The sequence below is a fragment of the Chionomys nivalis genome, chromosome 9, assembly GCF_950005125.1.
Source record: "Chionomys nivalis chromosome 9, mChiNiv1.1, whole genome shotgun sequence".
NCBI lineage: Eukaryota > Metazoa > Chordata > Mammalia > Rodentia > Cricetidae > Chionomys > Chionomys nivalis.
The window spans coordinates 55,240,747-55,256,170 of record NC_080094.1 but is presented as its reverse complement, the minus strand read 5'-3'; the positions used below and the strand labels follow the sequence as shown (position 1 = coordinate 55,256,170).

Sequence of the window (15,424 nt, the reverse complement as noted above, 5' to 3'; positions counted from 1 at the left end):
GAAACAAAATATACTTACTATTCTGGAACACTGTAATTTGGGCATGAAATGGCCCTTGATGTATTTATTGGCTGGAGACCCTCATAAGAGTGGATCTGCTAATTAATGTTCCCATGTGAAAGGTGGGGAGAAATTACAAGACAGCACATGAATGGGGGAAGAAGCAGCTTCTGAGCTGGCTACCGAGGCAGCACTCAGGGGTGGTGTAAGCACAGGGTATGGCTTTTTGTCGTGTCCTGTCTGTAAACTGTCCATGTACCTATAAATAACTCCAATCAAACTAAATGGTCAACTTGTCCTTGGTGCTCAAACATTTTCTTCACATAATACCCAGGAAAAGAAATACAACAATGGCAAGGACCTGAATTTTACTGAGAAGTTACAAAGTGTTATTACCACAGTAATAATAATAATAGCCATCACTGCTTTTTTTTCACATGGTATATCTTACGTTGAGGCACTAATGTATCCTTTATTCATGAACACCCTATGAAAGCAGTCAGGGTTGCCATATGTCTATTTATAGATGAGGAATAGAGGGGCTGAGAGCCTAATAAGGAGAAATAAGACTAAAAACGTTACTTTTTCTGATTCTTCCATCAAACTGTTATTTTTCTCTCAGAGTTTTTTCGCTACATTATTGTGTATGTGATGGGTGTGTATTGGTGCACATGTGTGGCCTTCCCACATGTCAGCTCTTTCCTTCCATCAATGGTCCAGGGACTGAGCTCAGGCTGCCAGGCTTGGCAACAAGTACTTTTACCCACCGAGCCATCTCTCAGCCCCCATCATTGCTTAAATAGAAAGACTGAGCACAGATCTTAAAGATTCTATGATCTGCCCAAGAACCAGAGACTGATTTAACACAAAAAGTTCAGAGAATCAGAAATATGACCAAGAACAATTTCAGAGAATCAGAAATATGACCAAGAACAATTTTACTTATTAAACAGAATGAGACTACCTAGAAATTCTCTTATTTGCTACCTGATTCCTGATCAATAGATAACACATAATAAGAATAAGAATAGGCCCAAAGGAAAACACATGCTAGGCAAAATAGAAAACAGAAAATGTTACCTTTCGGCTATTGGTGAGAAACAGGTTTCGAGCTGAGGACTTCTGCTTGTTGGCCTAGAACATTTGAAAATAATACTTAAGATTCATTTCTAATAAGACTGTATGTAGCCTTTATTTAATTCCTGAAGGAATGAAAAATAAGATATGAAGTACATACAAGACAAACTACTTCCAAAAGTCATCCAGAGACACTGGCATAACATGAAACTATTAAAATTGCAGGAAGAAGCTACTGTTGTAGCTGCCTTGCCTTTAGTTTAGTTTGTATATACATGGCATATGCATGAGTATGAATGAGCACATGTCTGCACATGTACGTAGAAACCAGCAATAGATGGTGCTTTCCTCTATCACCCTGCTACGTATTTTTTGAGACAGGGTCTCTCAGTGACCTGGAACTCACAGATTCAGCTAGACTGAGTGTCAACAAGCTACCTGTCTCAGTCACCCATATGTTAGGATTATAGGCATATGCCATGATGCTTGCTTTTGACACGGGACTATATCTCAGATCCTTACACTACTGCAGCAAGCAGTTACCCACTGAGCCATTTCTCTTGCCCTTGATAAAATTTGTATACTTTATAAGGATTTATAAGGAATGGACTAGGGAACTGTAATAAATGCAAACCTCAACTCTACCCTGATTCACACACGTTGCTTTCCAGAGCTAATTTGTAAAGCTGAGATAGTAGGACATTGAGATAGAAGAATCATTATAAAGAACATACTATCTCTACCTCCAACAATAGAAAACTTCTTCCACTATTACTCATATTTTTGCCATCACCCAAGCCTCATATTCAATTAAAAAAAATTACAAGGCAAAGCTAATAAGCAGCCCACAACTCCAGCTCCAAGTCTTCCTCTCCCACTGAAAAACAATGCTTCACAAGGTATCAGGGTACCTGCCTTTAATCGCATCATTTAGGAAGTAAATGAATCAATCCTGTGACTTCAAGGTCACCCTGGTAACAACAAATTCCAGGCCAGCAAGGACTGTATAGTAAAACCATGTCTCAAAAAAAGTAAAGTCAACCTGACTGTAAATCATGCCCATTTAATTAAGGAAAAGAAGAGGCAGCTCTCTGCCTACTGCATCTTCCCCCAAGATGAATAAGGGGTTTGAACGCCTGAAAGAAAGCCAAATTTGGGTTTTTTTTTTGGGGGGGGGGGTCAAGACAGAATTTCTCTATGTAGTCCTGGCTCTTCTAGAACTCATTTTATAGACTAGACTGACCTCCAACTCAGAGATCAACCTGCCTCTGCTCGCAGAAGTGCTAGGATTAAAGGCGTGCACCACCGCACAGGCAGAAAGCCAATATTAAAGTAGTTTCACTTCATAAACTCTTTCAGTCTTTTATCAGTAAATTTCTCTTACTAACTCATGTTGCATTTTTTTCTTCAAAGCCAACAATGTTAATTACTCCTACTGAAAATTAATTTATCATCTGAAACTTCCTCTAACACTAAAGCATATTTTCCCTTAACTTTCCTATCAAGAACAGCACACATAAATCATCTCTCAAGAAACTTAAGAATTGCTACATGAAAAACCAGTTAACTTAGCTGGGTAGTGGTGGCCCACATCTTTAATGCCAGTACTTGAAAGACAGAGGCAGGCAGATCTCTGAGTTCCAGGTCAGCCTGGTCTACAAATCAAGTTCCAAGACAGCCAGGGTTACACAAAGAAACCCTGTTTTGAAAAACCAAAATAAGCAAATGAGTAGTAACAGTAAGTAGTTAAGACAAATTCAAAACTATTATTACCGGCAGTGGACAGAAATGTGTATGTAACCTGAAATGTTACATTGCTACTGTGATAGTCATGCAAATGCATAACCCAAATCTACCCATGCAGAAACACTGGGTTCAAAAACAACGTCACAAAAGACAAAGGTTCAAAAACTCAGATGAAAGACTTAACAACTAAATGCAACATGATGTAGTCCCCAAAATGGATCCTGACTTGAATCAGGAGAAAACTGATGAAATGTTATAATGGACTACAAAGCAGAATTGTCAGCCAGCCTGGCAGAGCAGCTGTGTTATGACTACACTGTGCTTATACAGAGGGAATCTTTTTCAAGAAAAACTAAACCAACTAGGAAGGGAAGTCAAAAAAACAAGAAGCCAGGTGGTGGCGCACGCCTTTGATCCCAGCACTCAGGAGGCAGAGGCAGGCAGATTTCTGAGTTCAAGGCCAGCCTGGTCTACAAACCAAGTTTCAGGACTACACAGAGAAATGCTGTCACAAAAACAAAGCAAAACAAAACAAAAAAACCAACCAAACAACAACAGCAAAAACCCAACAAACAAAAAGAAGCTTTGGCATATACTTCAGTGACAGAGCAGTTATACTTAGCTAATATAAGACCCTAAGTTTTAATTCCCAGAACCAAAACAAAAACATTAGTGATATTTATTTGAATGCTTAGGGAAGGCTCTTCCTGTCAGCTTTCTTATGCAATCACAATCACTTCTACTTCTGCAGTTAGCTATGTGAGTCTATGAATTCATACAAAGATCTCTAATCCTAGTCAGCTTTCATAGTTTTCCCTTTTCCTTATTTATAGTGACAGTGAAAAAGCAGCTCTCATCCGTAATATGTTTTCTTCGACTGTTGAAGGGTAGTATACACATGAAATTTTAAAATTGCTAATCTGCTCACTATCCACATGACATTGTCAACTCCACTCTTTGGTTAGATGTTTTTAAAACTCTATCTAACATTTGTGTGTGTGCATGTACACACATGCCAAGGTGCACATGTGGAGGTCAGAGGACAATGTGCAGGAATCGGCCTCTTCCACTACTCCAGATAGCAAGCTGAGGTTGACAGACTTGGTGGTGAGAGCCTTACTCACTGAGCCACTCACCAGCTCTGTACATTTCTTTTTGTCTTTAGCTTTACATAATGCATGTTTTCTTTTACTACACATTCCTTGAGTATAAAATCATGGAGACACATGCTTAGCCTCCACCCCTAGATATGTGTGTGTGTTATTTATAACACGGTAAAGACATCTGCTTGACTTGTTCCTGTTACATCTGACCCTCTTCCTCTCATCACTAATATTCACCCACATATTGGTCAGTGGGTTTTTTTTAAACTTTCTGACAATTTGTTTTTATTTCATGTACATTGTATTTTGCTGGCAAGTATGTCTGTAGAAGGATGTTCGAGTCCTTGGAACTGGACCTACAGACAATAGTGAGCTGCCACGTGACTGCTGGGAACACAGGTCCTCTGGAAGAGTAGCCAGTACCTTTACTGAGTCATCTCTCCAGCCCCCATATTTGTCAGTTTTATTTACTTTGTTTACTTTTGGGGGTTATAAGAAATATCATGAACATCACTAAAATGTCCAAAAGTTGGTCCTACACCAGACAAAACTCTCTCCCTGCCCCTGCTACCTCGTTCCCACCCCTCCCTTTCACTCACTTACCTTTGGTAGTTCCTTCTTCACAATGCTGAGCCATACTTTCCTGCGGCGAGCATTAAGCTGCTCAATGGATAAGTGTTTCTTCTTGGTGCCAGGGGGAGGTGCATCATGAGAAAATTTAGCAAAGACTTTGGTCTGGTGATGGTGGTGACGTGGGGATTCTTCAGAGGAAAGCTCTTCATCTCTTCGTCTTTTTTTCTTTACTTTTTTCAACTTGGCTGTAAAGTAAAAATATGCTTACAAGGCTGCACTTCTCTCCTCCCACAGCACAGAACCAAGAACACTGTCATCACTCTAAACACCTCAGGAGTTCTCTTCATTCTACCAGAGGCTGGCATGTTTCTTCCTTTTGTCAAGTCAATAAATACTCCAAGAGGAAGATCTCACTAATCAAAAAGAACATTGGACAGTGCCTCTGTTCACATGAAAAATAGAGTAACACTCAGAAGCCAAATGACAACTGCACTCTGCACTGTGGAGGGTTTATAAAGCATCACTGGCCACAAGTGACAGTCACAGCATGGAAACCTACTTCTAGTTGGTTGAAATGCAAGACAACTGAAGAAAATAGCAGGAAAAAAAATGCATCAATAGAACAATAACTTTTTTTGAGGAAAAAAAAATCATAAATGGCTCAAATAATTTATATTGGGAGAGTACAGGATAAGAAAAAGAGGGTGGTAAAAAAGGGGGAAGACTAAAAATATGCTCTTTGAGCAGAATTCCTATCTTCAGAGAAACAAATCTGCCTTACAGATACTTTCAAACTCTCTTCCTATGTCCTTCCTGCTGTCCAACTGCACAACGTCAGTAGAAGACATTTCCCAACAAACACGCAAATGCTACAGAGGCCCATCAGGAGGTGAACCACTTTTCCCTTACTCCTCTCACTTCCCTATGTATACCCAACTTTTTCTCACCCCAGAATACTCCCAACAATGGCAGAGTTTATAGAAAAAAAAGAAAACATTTTGCCTAAACCTTTGACTAACAACCTATAGATGTAGTCTTTCTTTCTTGGGTTGGAAGGGAAGGAGGAGGTTGCAACACCAAGTCCCAGGTACCCCCAGCTGGACCCAGACTCTATGCAGCCGACAACGATTTTGGTCTCCCAACTCTCCTGATTCTACCCACCAAGTGCTAGGATTACTGGCATGTATTTAAAATTTACAGCTCTCAAGTCTTTCTACTTCTAGAAAAGACCAATAGAACAAATGTGAAATAAGGTTACTAATGCCACTAATCAGAAAAAAGAGACTACAGTTTTTCAGATAAAGTAATCTTCTACTACATTTAAAGTTTAAATGCACCATACACAATTTTGAAATTAAAGAAAGAATAAATATGGGATAAATGCTTACCTTTAAGCTTCTTGTCTTCCTTGAATTTCTTTTTCTTGGGCCCAAGTAAATGACGCTGTTGCTCATAGAAAGGGTCATATGTAGAGAGCAGGCCTGCACTGTAGTACTGGTACTGCTGCAACTGAAGCAGGCAAACACTGTGATGGACCTGCCTGCATTCCACAGCACAGCCTCCAAGTCATCTTAATTAAAGAAAGCTAAGCCAGAGGAAATCATAGCTCCTAAATATGTTTCCCACAGAGATCAATAAGAAATTAGTACATCAAAGAGACTTTAACTTAGAACAAACAGGTTCAAGTGCTATGCATAAGACGTACTGTTGGAAAGAATTTGGGAAGGAAAGCCTTCAGGAAAGTGAATTTCTATCACATTTTATTTTATTTTCTACTTTCTTCAACAGGAGCTCAGGTAGCCCAGCCTAGCTTTGAACTCCTGATTCCAACACTGTACCTGCAAATGTGTGCCACTCTGCACAGACACATGTGGTACAAAATTACTTACAAAAGGCATTTCTCTTTAAGCTAGTAATTCCAAAACTGGCTTAAAAAGAAAAGGAAAGTAGAGGCAAGGAAATCAGGAACTCGAGGCCAGCCTGAACTACACAAGACTCTGTCTTAAATAAAACAGAAAACAAAGCAAAAACACAGTAACAACAACAAAAAATGAAAGCAAAGCAAAAAGAGTTGTTTCTCTTTAGAAATTCATCAAGGAAAAAAAAAAGAAATTCATCAAGGGCTGGAAAGATGATAGCGATAAAGGCATTTGCCCAAGTTCAATCCCTGGAAACCTAAGGGTGGAAGACACTGTGACACTTTCCTCTGACATCAATCACACATGTGCTCTGGCATACACATGCTCACACACAAACTAAATAAGGAAATGTAAAAACAAAACAACAGAAATTTATCACTAAGAGATCAGCCATATTTCCACTACCAACAGGTCCTCAGACTTACTAGGTTCCTGATATTAACTATTCAGGCTTTTACCCTTAGATTTGTTGCAAATGTTTGTTTTGTTTTGAACTGTTTTTGTTTATGGTTAACAAGGTCTCACAATGTAGTCCTGGCTGCCTGAAACACATCTTGTAGACTTACTGGCCTCACACCTGCAGATGACCCTCCTGCCTCTGTGCTGGTTGCATGTGCTGGAATTAAAGGCATATGTGACCATGTTAGGCTCGACAAATAGTCCCCAATTTGTCATCTCGGCCCTTTCACTTTTTAAGCTCCCCTCTCTTTCACCAAGAGTTTATTATTAAGGACAGTACCTATTTTACAATTAACATGAATGATCTCATCTCATTTTTTTCATTCATGTAGTAGTAAATGCTTCCAAACATCTCATTTCAACCATCTCTCAAATCTTCATTCCCATATAAATTAAGATCTGTTGAATCGCTTCCTGAGATTATAAATGATAGAACATGGAGGACTAAAATAAAGCCCTCTGTCAACTGTCAAAATTAAGTGTGCATGCATCAAACCGTACACTTACAATCCTATGTATATATTTTTTATTTCAATAAAAAAAAAAAATCAAAGCAGATCATGACTGTAATCTCAACACCTATGGCTGAGGCAGACTCCTAAGAATTCAAGGCCCATTTGGGCTATTGAGTGAAACCTGTCTCAAAAAAGGAAAAAGAGAAATGAATGAAAATATGGAGTACACCACATGTTATGGCATCAGGTGTCAGAATCAAAATTGTTAGATATTGCTGGGCAGTAGTGGCGCACTCAGGAGGCAGAGCCAGGATCTCTGTGAATATAACGTCAGCCTGGTCTATAGTGAGATTCCAGGATAGCCAGGGCTACACAGAGAAACCCAATCTCAAAACAAAAACAACAAAAAAGTTAAGATGTTCCACTGCTTATCATGCACATAGGTTTGTGGCTTATAGGTTTATGTGTATTACCTTAATATTGTTGGAAAATCATTAGGTCTCCAAATACACTAGTGTTCATTATGTACAATAAGCTATATTTTTGGCAAAAATCACAATGTTTTGGTAACAGTTGTCAAATAGCTGTCACTAAAACCATCATCAGCCAGGTGGTGGTGGCACACGCCTTTAATCCCAGCACTTGGGAGGCAGAGGCAGGTGGATCTCTGTGAGTTTGAGGCCAGCCTGGTCTACAGAGCAAGATCTAGGACAGGCTCTAAAAACTACACAGAGAAACACTGTCTCAAAAAGCTCCCCCTCCAAAATCATCAGCCAGGTTGTGGTGGTGGTGTAAACCTTTAATCCCAGCACTTGGGAAGCAGAGGCAGGCCAATCTCTAAGTATAAGGCCAGCATGGTCTATAGAGCAAGTTCCTAAACAGCCAGGGCTACACAGAGAAACACTGTTTTGGGGGGTGGGGGTAGAGTGGAAACTATCATCACAGTAATATAGTTTTTTCCAGACACAAAACATCAACAAGTAATTATATTGGTGAAGACACACAATAATCTTACAAAATTAAGCATAGTTATGACATGACCAAGCAACGCCTATTCTAAGAATATAACCAAGAGAAATTAAAAAATATACCCACACAAAACCTTCATAGTAGTATACAAAAGAACCCAAATGGGAAAAATTAGCTCATCAAGTGAAAAACAAAAATACCATGTTCTATAAATAAGTAAAACTATTTGGCAATAAAAATGAATGGGGTAGTAATACATGGTACAAATATAAACAAACCTTGTAAGCATTACACCAAGTGAGGCGCTGGATAAAAAGTACCATGTTATCTGATTTAATTCCATTTGTATGAAACATCTGGAACGGACACATTTACAAAGAACATGCATGTATGAGGCCCTGGATTCAATCTCTAACATGAACCAAAAATAAAACACCACAGTTGTATGTAGTGGCACATGCCACCACTTGGAAGGTGGAGATGGAGTTCAAGGTCACCCTTCTAAGCAAGTCTCAATAAATATAAATATACATAAGATATATGTATGTAAACAAACATAAAGTTCAAATAAGTATCAAAAAAGACTGGTGGCTGCCTGGCACCAAGGAAGAACAGAAGCTAAGAGGTAAAGGGTTCCTTCTAAAGTGAGGAAAGTGGTATAGACCTGAGACACTGCTGATGGAAACAACACTCTAAGTAAATTCCAAAGACACTCAATAGCTAGATTTTTGTTATGTGAATCCTATCACAATAAAGCTATTAACAATCATTATTTCATATAAACTGATGTGGTGCGAGTGTTCTCTTGAAACTCTCACCTCTTTATCTTTACTATATTTATTTTGGTGAAGTTTCTTATATTTGTGTAATCGAAGCATGTTGTGAAGTTCTTCTCTGCTGAGATTGAGTTCTTCTTCTTCATCATCATTGTCTTCACTCTGAGAATCTGCCTCACTGGACTCATCACTTAAAAGAATGCTCTAGAAAAGGGGTGAAAATTGAATATAACTTTTGCTGGAAGCAATTTCTTAAACAATCCAATCCAAAACAGCCAGAGTATAGTCATTTCGAATTCTTACACTACTCTTTATCAATCTGACAAAAAAGGAAAATAAAACAAATCACCTAAATGTTGCATATACCAAGGCAAACAAAAGAATTTAGGGTATAGAAATAAAGAAAAGGAATGTAGCACTTAAGGGAACAAGGACAAAACAAGGTGTGATAGGAGGGGAGGAACAACTCAAATATCCAGTAGTTCATGAATGGATAAACAAAATGTGGTACATTCAGATGATGAGGCATAAGAAGAAACAAAGCAATAAAGCATACCATAAATTACTGTATGTACCACCACACAATAACTCTTCAAAGTTTTCTTACACAAAGTAAGAAAAGCTAGCTACAAAAGCCCAGAATGGGCAAATCAACAGAGAAAGAAAAAGATTAGCAGCCAGCAGGGACTGAGGATAGGAATAGCTGCTAATGAGCAAAGAGTGTCTTCACATAATGATGAAATGTTCTGAAACTAGACAACGGTAATTGCCAAGAAGTTTGTGAACATATTAAAAGTTACTAAGTCTCATAGTTTAGATTAGATTAGATTAGCTTAGATTTTACGGTCAGTGACTTATACCTCAATTTTTATCTATTTTATGTATTTATTTATGTGTATGTGTTTTGTCTACATGCACTTACACGAACTCTGTGCATACTTGGTGCCTGCAGAGGTCAGAAGGGATCAGATTCCCAGCAACTTGAGTTATAGATGGTAGTGAAACACCATATACATGCTGGAACAGAACCCAGGTCCTCAGCAAAAGCAACAAGCATTCTGAACCATTACTCCAGAGTCATATCTCAGTTCTTTAAAATGTGATAGTTAAGTATAAAGGTTTCTGTATTTCTAACTTCCTAAAATCTTTCTGATAGAAAGTAGGTCAGACTTTATACACCTGAGTTTTAAAGGACATGGTGGTGATATTAAATGATTTACATCATTTTGAGCTCATAGCAAAAGTAAGGAATAGTAGATCAATTAGAGTTTTTTTTTAATGTAAATGTTTGCATATGCTAACTAAAAAACCTTTTTAATAGAATTATTGCCCTCTGTTCACTCTGGCCATTCCCAATAGTGAATACTATGCCATTCTAACTGCTTATGACTGTGACCTGAGTAGGTGCATCACTAACAATGGAATGCAGTCCATACACGGCAGGTTCTAATCTCACTTCCACTATCCCATTCGCTGTGCACCAGCCACACTAGCCTCTTTTCCCAGAAACACCAAATGCTTCTTTGTGAAAGATTCTTGTGTATGTCTCATATGATCAATGGCTCTTACCTTAGACATTCTCATGGCTCACTGGGATTAGTCAGAATTCTGCTGAAATGCTATCTTTTAAAGAATTTATAGTTATTTACTTGTTTGCACTTACTTACTACCTCCCTCACATAGAATGTAAATGACACGGAGCAAGAGACCCGTCATGTGCAGTAATAGTACTTGGCACATGGATGCACTCAGGACATTTGATGAACTACTCAAAAATTCACAAAAAGTAAACTGACATTCCTAATTACAAGGTGAGTCAACGAAGGGAGTAGTTTTCTCATCAATTTCTTTTCTTTCCTCAGTGCTTCATATTTAATAAAAGTCTACTAAAATTCTTTCACCAAGTTCTCTTCACAAAACAAATTCCAATATAAAAAAAAGCTGTCTCTGAAAACATCTGCTAATATGCCCGAATGGACCGGTGACTTCCCTTATAGTTGTAATCTTAGTAAGTTATTTGGACTGGAAATATTCTGTCTTATCTCTTACCTTTAGCCACTTTCTGCTTTTCTTCAACTTAGAGAAGTTATATAAATTCCCCTTGTCAGATTTTGATTCTGGATAAAGAAACATAAAGAATAAAAAAGAAAAAAAATGAAAGGATGACCGCCCCCAAGAGAACTCACGGTCCAGGAGTCCCACTCCACACTGACCTGACTGCAGAACGCCATTCAGTGCGTATGGGTTCAATAAGCCAGAACTGCTTGCCCCAGAAGTTTCACCAAGCAATGAATTTGGAGGTTCTTCTTTCACTTGGATTAAGGGATCCCCAGACTCAGGCAATAAGGGATTATTGTCATCCAATCCATCTTCACTGTCATCACTAAAAATTGGAGAATAAGTCTCTAATTAAAGATTATCCAACAAAACATATTTTGAGTCAAGTGTGGTAGCACATGCCTATAAACTAGAACCTGGTGGAGTCAGGAGGATCAGGAGTTCAAGGTCATTTGAGACCAGTATGGGCTAGGTGAGACCCTATCTCAAATACACACACACACACACACACACACACACACTCGTGTATATGTGTATGTTATGTGTGTGAGAGAGCTAAGTGGTCAGGAAAGCTGGTACACACACCTTTAAAGCTAACGCTCCAGCGGTAAAGGCAGAAAGATCTGTGAGTTCTAGGTCCGCCTGGGATCTGAAAGGATGGATAGACGGACTGAAGGAGGACTAACTGATTAAATTAAGGTTATTATAAATGAACACTTAAACAAATAGTCTTGAAAAAGTTGACCATTTTATTTGAAAGAAAAAGAAAATGCTAAAAATAAAAATCATACATAGTTTAACCTTAAATCTTAAGAGACAGTAATCAGAAATGTAATAAAGCACAGCGATAAAATAGCAAACCTAGAGATATTCCTGTTGAAGATGGCCGATGTTTGTCGCAGAAAATGGTCCAACCGCAAGGCCCTCTCCAAGTACTGAAGATAGAGGGGCTTTGCCAGCTCAGTGCAGCTGCCATCGTCCCCGGCACCCAACTCCGAGGCCATAGAACAAATCTGTCTTCATGCACGAGGACCTCCGACTGCACAGCTGCAGAATGAAGATATGTAAAAAAAATAAAAAGAAAAAAGTGAAAGACTATTTCTCTTCTCCTTCTGCTTCCTTGCCCTTGCCTTCCATAAACAGAAGTCAAGCTCTCTCGAACACAAGACCCGGAGACCACAACAGATTATAGAAAGTTCATTAGACACTGCCTTCTAGTGCAAAGGTGAAGTGTAGAAACACTATCATCAACTGCAATACAATTTATAAACACTTTCTCAAACAATCCTTAGATGTACACTCACTTCCTGTTTCCTCTCCATTAATAATTACAAGAATGAATTCCAAGTATCCAAATGGGGAGCTGACTTGTGCGGACCTTGCAGAGCACAGTATGTTTTCTACATCGCCTTCTTTTTATAGTAATATTCACTCACATGTATGAGGAACCCTAACTGCCAGGGGAGTAGATATACTATTAGTTTTCTACAACTCAACTAGGTCCACCTGCCTCTACCTCTTGAGAGCAGGAATTAATGCCCAGTCATCTTTCTTTTTAAGCAGGGGCTCACAGATTAAAGAAAAGTGTAAACTTCCCAGAAGTGGAAAGACTCCAAGGAGGAATACCTTCTAAAAATCCCATCAAATCCATCCCAATCTTAAAGTGAAGAGCTCTTCAGTGTTTATATTGACTTACATTGTCATTTCTGAGGATGGCAAAACTATTAATACACTGACAGAGAAATTTACCATTGACAGGATCGTTCTGAGGCTCTATATAATACTGGTTATACTCTGACTATACTTCAGCTTCTCATAATAGTCCATGTCCATGTTAAGTCTACTTATGCGCACTTAGAAAAGTCTACTACTGTGTGAATTTTTATATAGTAGGTCCATTGCTAGTTCAGAGTTACAGACCTTTCTTGGCCTGTGAGAGGCCCTAGGTTAGAACCCAATATCAAAAACTTGAAAAATAAAATGGGCTGGAGACAGCTCAGCACTTAAGAGCACTGGCTGCTCTTACAGAGGACCTGGGTTCAGTTTCCAGCAACAGTTACAACTGTCTGTAAGTAACTCCACAAGTGCCTTATGGCACTTGTGGTATATATACATGTGGACATACACATACACACACACACACACATCTTAATTTAAAATAAACAAAACAAACTAGCTCATTAAATCTGTATAATAATACAAATTCTGTCATTTCACAGTAGTGCATACCTATAATCCTAGCACAGCACATGGAGGGAGGTACAGGAAGGAGGATCAAAAATTCAAGGTCAAACTTGGGTATATTGCTAGTTCGATGTCATAGTAGAGGCTACAGGAAACCCTGTCTTTCTCTAACACTCAAACATCCCAACAACAACAAAAAATGTTACTCTCAGCCAGTGTGGCATATAGAGGCAGAGGCAGACAGAGCTCTATGAGTTCAAGGCCAGCCTGGTCTACAGATCAAGTTCCAGGACAGTCAAGTCTACAGAGAAACCTGTCTCTAAAAACAAAACTAAAGAAAGTTACTTTCACTTTAGTTTAAACAGCTAAGTTAAACAGAATTTGGATCTCATCAGCGACTCTAAAGCCACAGTTCTACTTCTAGCCCCTGCTACAAAACAGCAAAAACAACACGTCCCACCATTGGGCTCACCTATCTCTGACTAATTTGATTTATGTCTTCTCTCTTCGTTTTCCAAAGCATTCAGGTTTGAACTGTAAATTATCTGGCTACCTTATCCTGGTAAATAAAGTCACAAAGCCACCTGATTAGGAAGAGATGATTATGTACCACACACCAAACTAAGGAGCAAGTACAAGGAGAAAAACTAGCTGCCCTAGTAAAAAAAAGTAGGTAGAGCACTCAACCATGAGGGCCAGAAACACTTTGCTCATCCTAAGGGGTCACTATAACATGGAAACAGTCTAGCAATTTAACAAGGTGAGTTTATTCAGAGCATAATGTTACTGAGATTAAAAAATAATACCTGCATTTTAAAAGTGAACTGAAAGAAGTCTTGGCTAAAAAAGGTCATCCCTTCCAAAAATTGCTAAAGTGGCAAAGAAAAGAATATACTGCCACCCCATAAGTATATTGTGATTATATTTCCTTAATCCTTTTTCTTCCTTAATGAAACCTGCATGCTATTTCTCAAAATGAAATATAGTCAGTCCTAATGGTACACAGGATATTGATTTTAGAAGCCCTGCAAAAACCATAGCTATGGATGAGCTCACATTAAAATGGCACATAATCAATCTGTTTATGATCCTCATATATCCTGTCTACTGTGAATGTCAGTTACTTATCTAACATAACATACTACAAATGCTACACAAATATTTGCACACTGCATTGTTTAAAAAGTATGTAACAAGAAAAATGTCTACACAGGACTTAATTTTTCCAAGTACTTTTTAATTTGGATGAATCTTCAAAATGAACCTTGAGCATCAGGCATGCCTGAAAGGAATAGCATTAAAACCACCAGCATCTCAGCTGAGATACTCAGGAGGTACGTGTTTGCCTTGCACATACAAATTCTACTCAGTCCCCAGCACTGCATAAAACTAAGAACAGTATCATATGCCTGTAGTCCCAGAACCTGAAAAGTAGAGAAAGGAGGCTCAGAAGTGCAAGGGTGGGTCTGAAGAGATGGCTCAGCAGTTATGAGTGTTGGCTGCTCTTCTAAAGGACCAGGGTTCAATTCCCAGCACCCACATGGCAGCTCACAACTGTCTATAATTTCCATTCCAGGGGATGACACCTTCACATAGACTTGCATGCAGGCAAAACATCAATGTACATAAAATAAAAGTAATAAAAAGAAAAGTGCAAGGCTATACTCAGCAACACAGTGAGCTAAAGGCCAGGCTAAGGTACATGGAAACCTGCCTCAAAAAAAACAAAATCAAACTAAAATCCAGTATTTGCCAGATGGCTCAGCTGATTAAAAAAAGTTTGCCACAAGTCTGATGGTTTGAGTTCAATCCTCAGCAGCCACATAGCAGACAAGAACCAACTTCCACAGTTGTCTTTTGTCTTCCACATATGCACTCCACACACACAAATAAATAAATGTGAATTTTAAAAAAAATTAAAGAATGTCACTGTTGAAAAGAACAAAACAAGCTAAAAAAGGGCAGCAGTAAGTCCAAATTTACAGGGTACATCAAAGGAGCACAGTAACAAATGGAAAGAGTTCAAAATAGCCAAAGCTGGAACAACTTACTGTTGATAGCTATTACCCCTTCTTATCTATGGGTCTCTTATCTTTTATTATATA

The 15,424-nt window shown here is 38.6% G+C and overlaps 1 protein-coding gene across 3 annotated transcripts in view; it reads right to left on the bottom strand.

Moving 5' to 3' along the window:
* Ino80 (INO80 complex ATPase subunit) overlaps positions 1–15,424 on the bottom strand; it is a 110,384-nt gene that overhangs the window by 83,726 nt on the left and 11,234 nt on the right. For 2 of the 3 annotated variants that reach the window (XM_057780892.1, XM_057780891.1), the window contains exons 2-8: positions 11,997–12,182; positions 11,291–11,460; positions 11,127–11,194; positions 9,120–9,281; positions 5,888–6,008; positions 4,530–4,744; positions 1,081–1,134 (exon numbers count right to left, since the gene is read on the bottom strand). In XM_057780892.1, the coding sequence (XP_057636875.1) occupies positions 1,081–1,134; positions 4,530–4,744; positions 5,888–6,008; positions 9,120–9,281; positions 11,127–11,194; positions 11,291–11,460; positions 11,997–12,139 (933 nt within the window). In that variant the 5' untranslated portion in view covers positions 12,140–12,182. The remainder of the gene's footprint in view (positions 1–1,080; positions 1,135–4,529; positions 4,745–5,887; positions 6,009–9,119; positions 9,282–11,126; positions 11,195–11,290; positions 11,461–11,996; positions 12,183–15,424) is intronic. The other variant, XM_057780893.1, reaches the window with a different exon arrangement.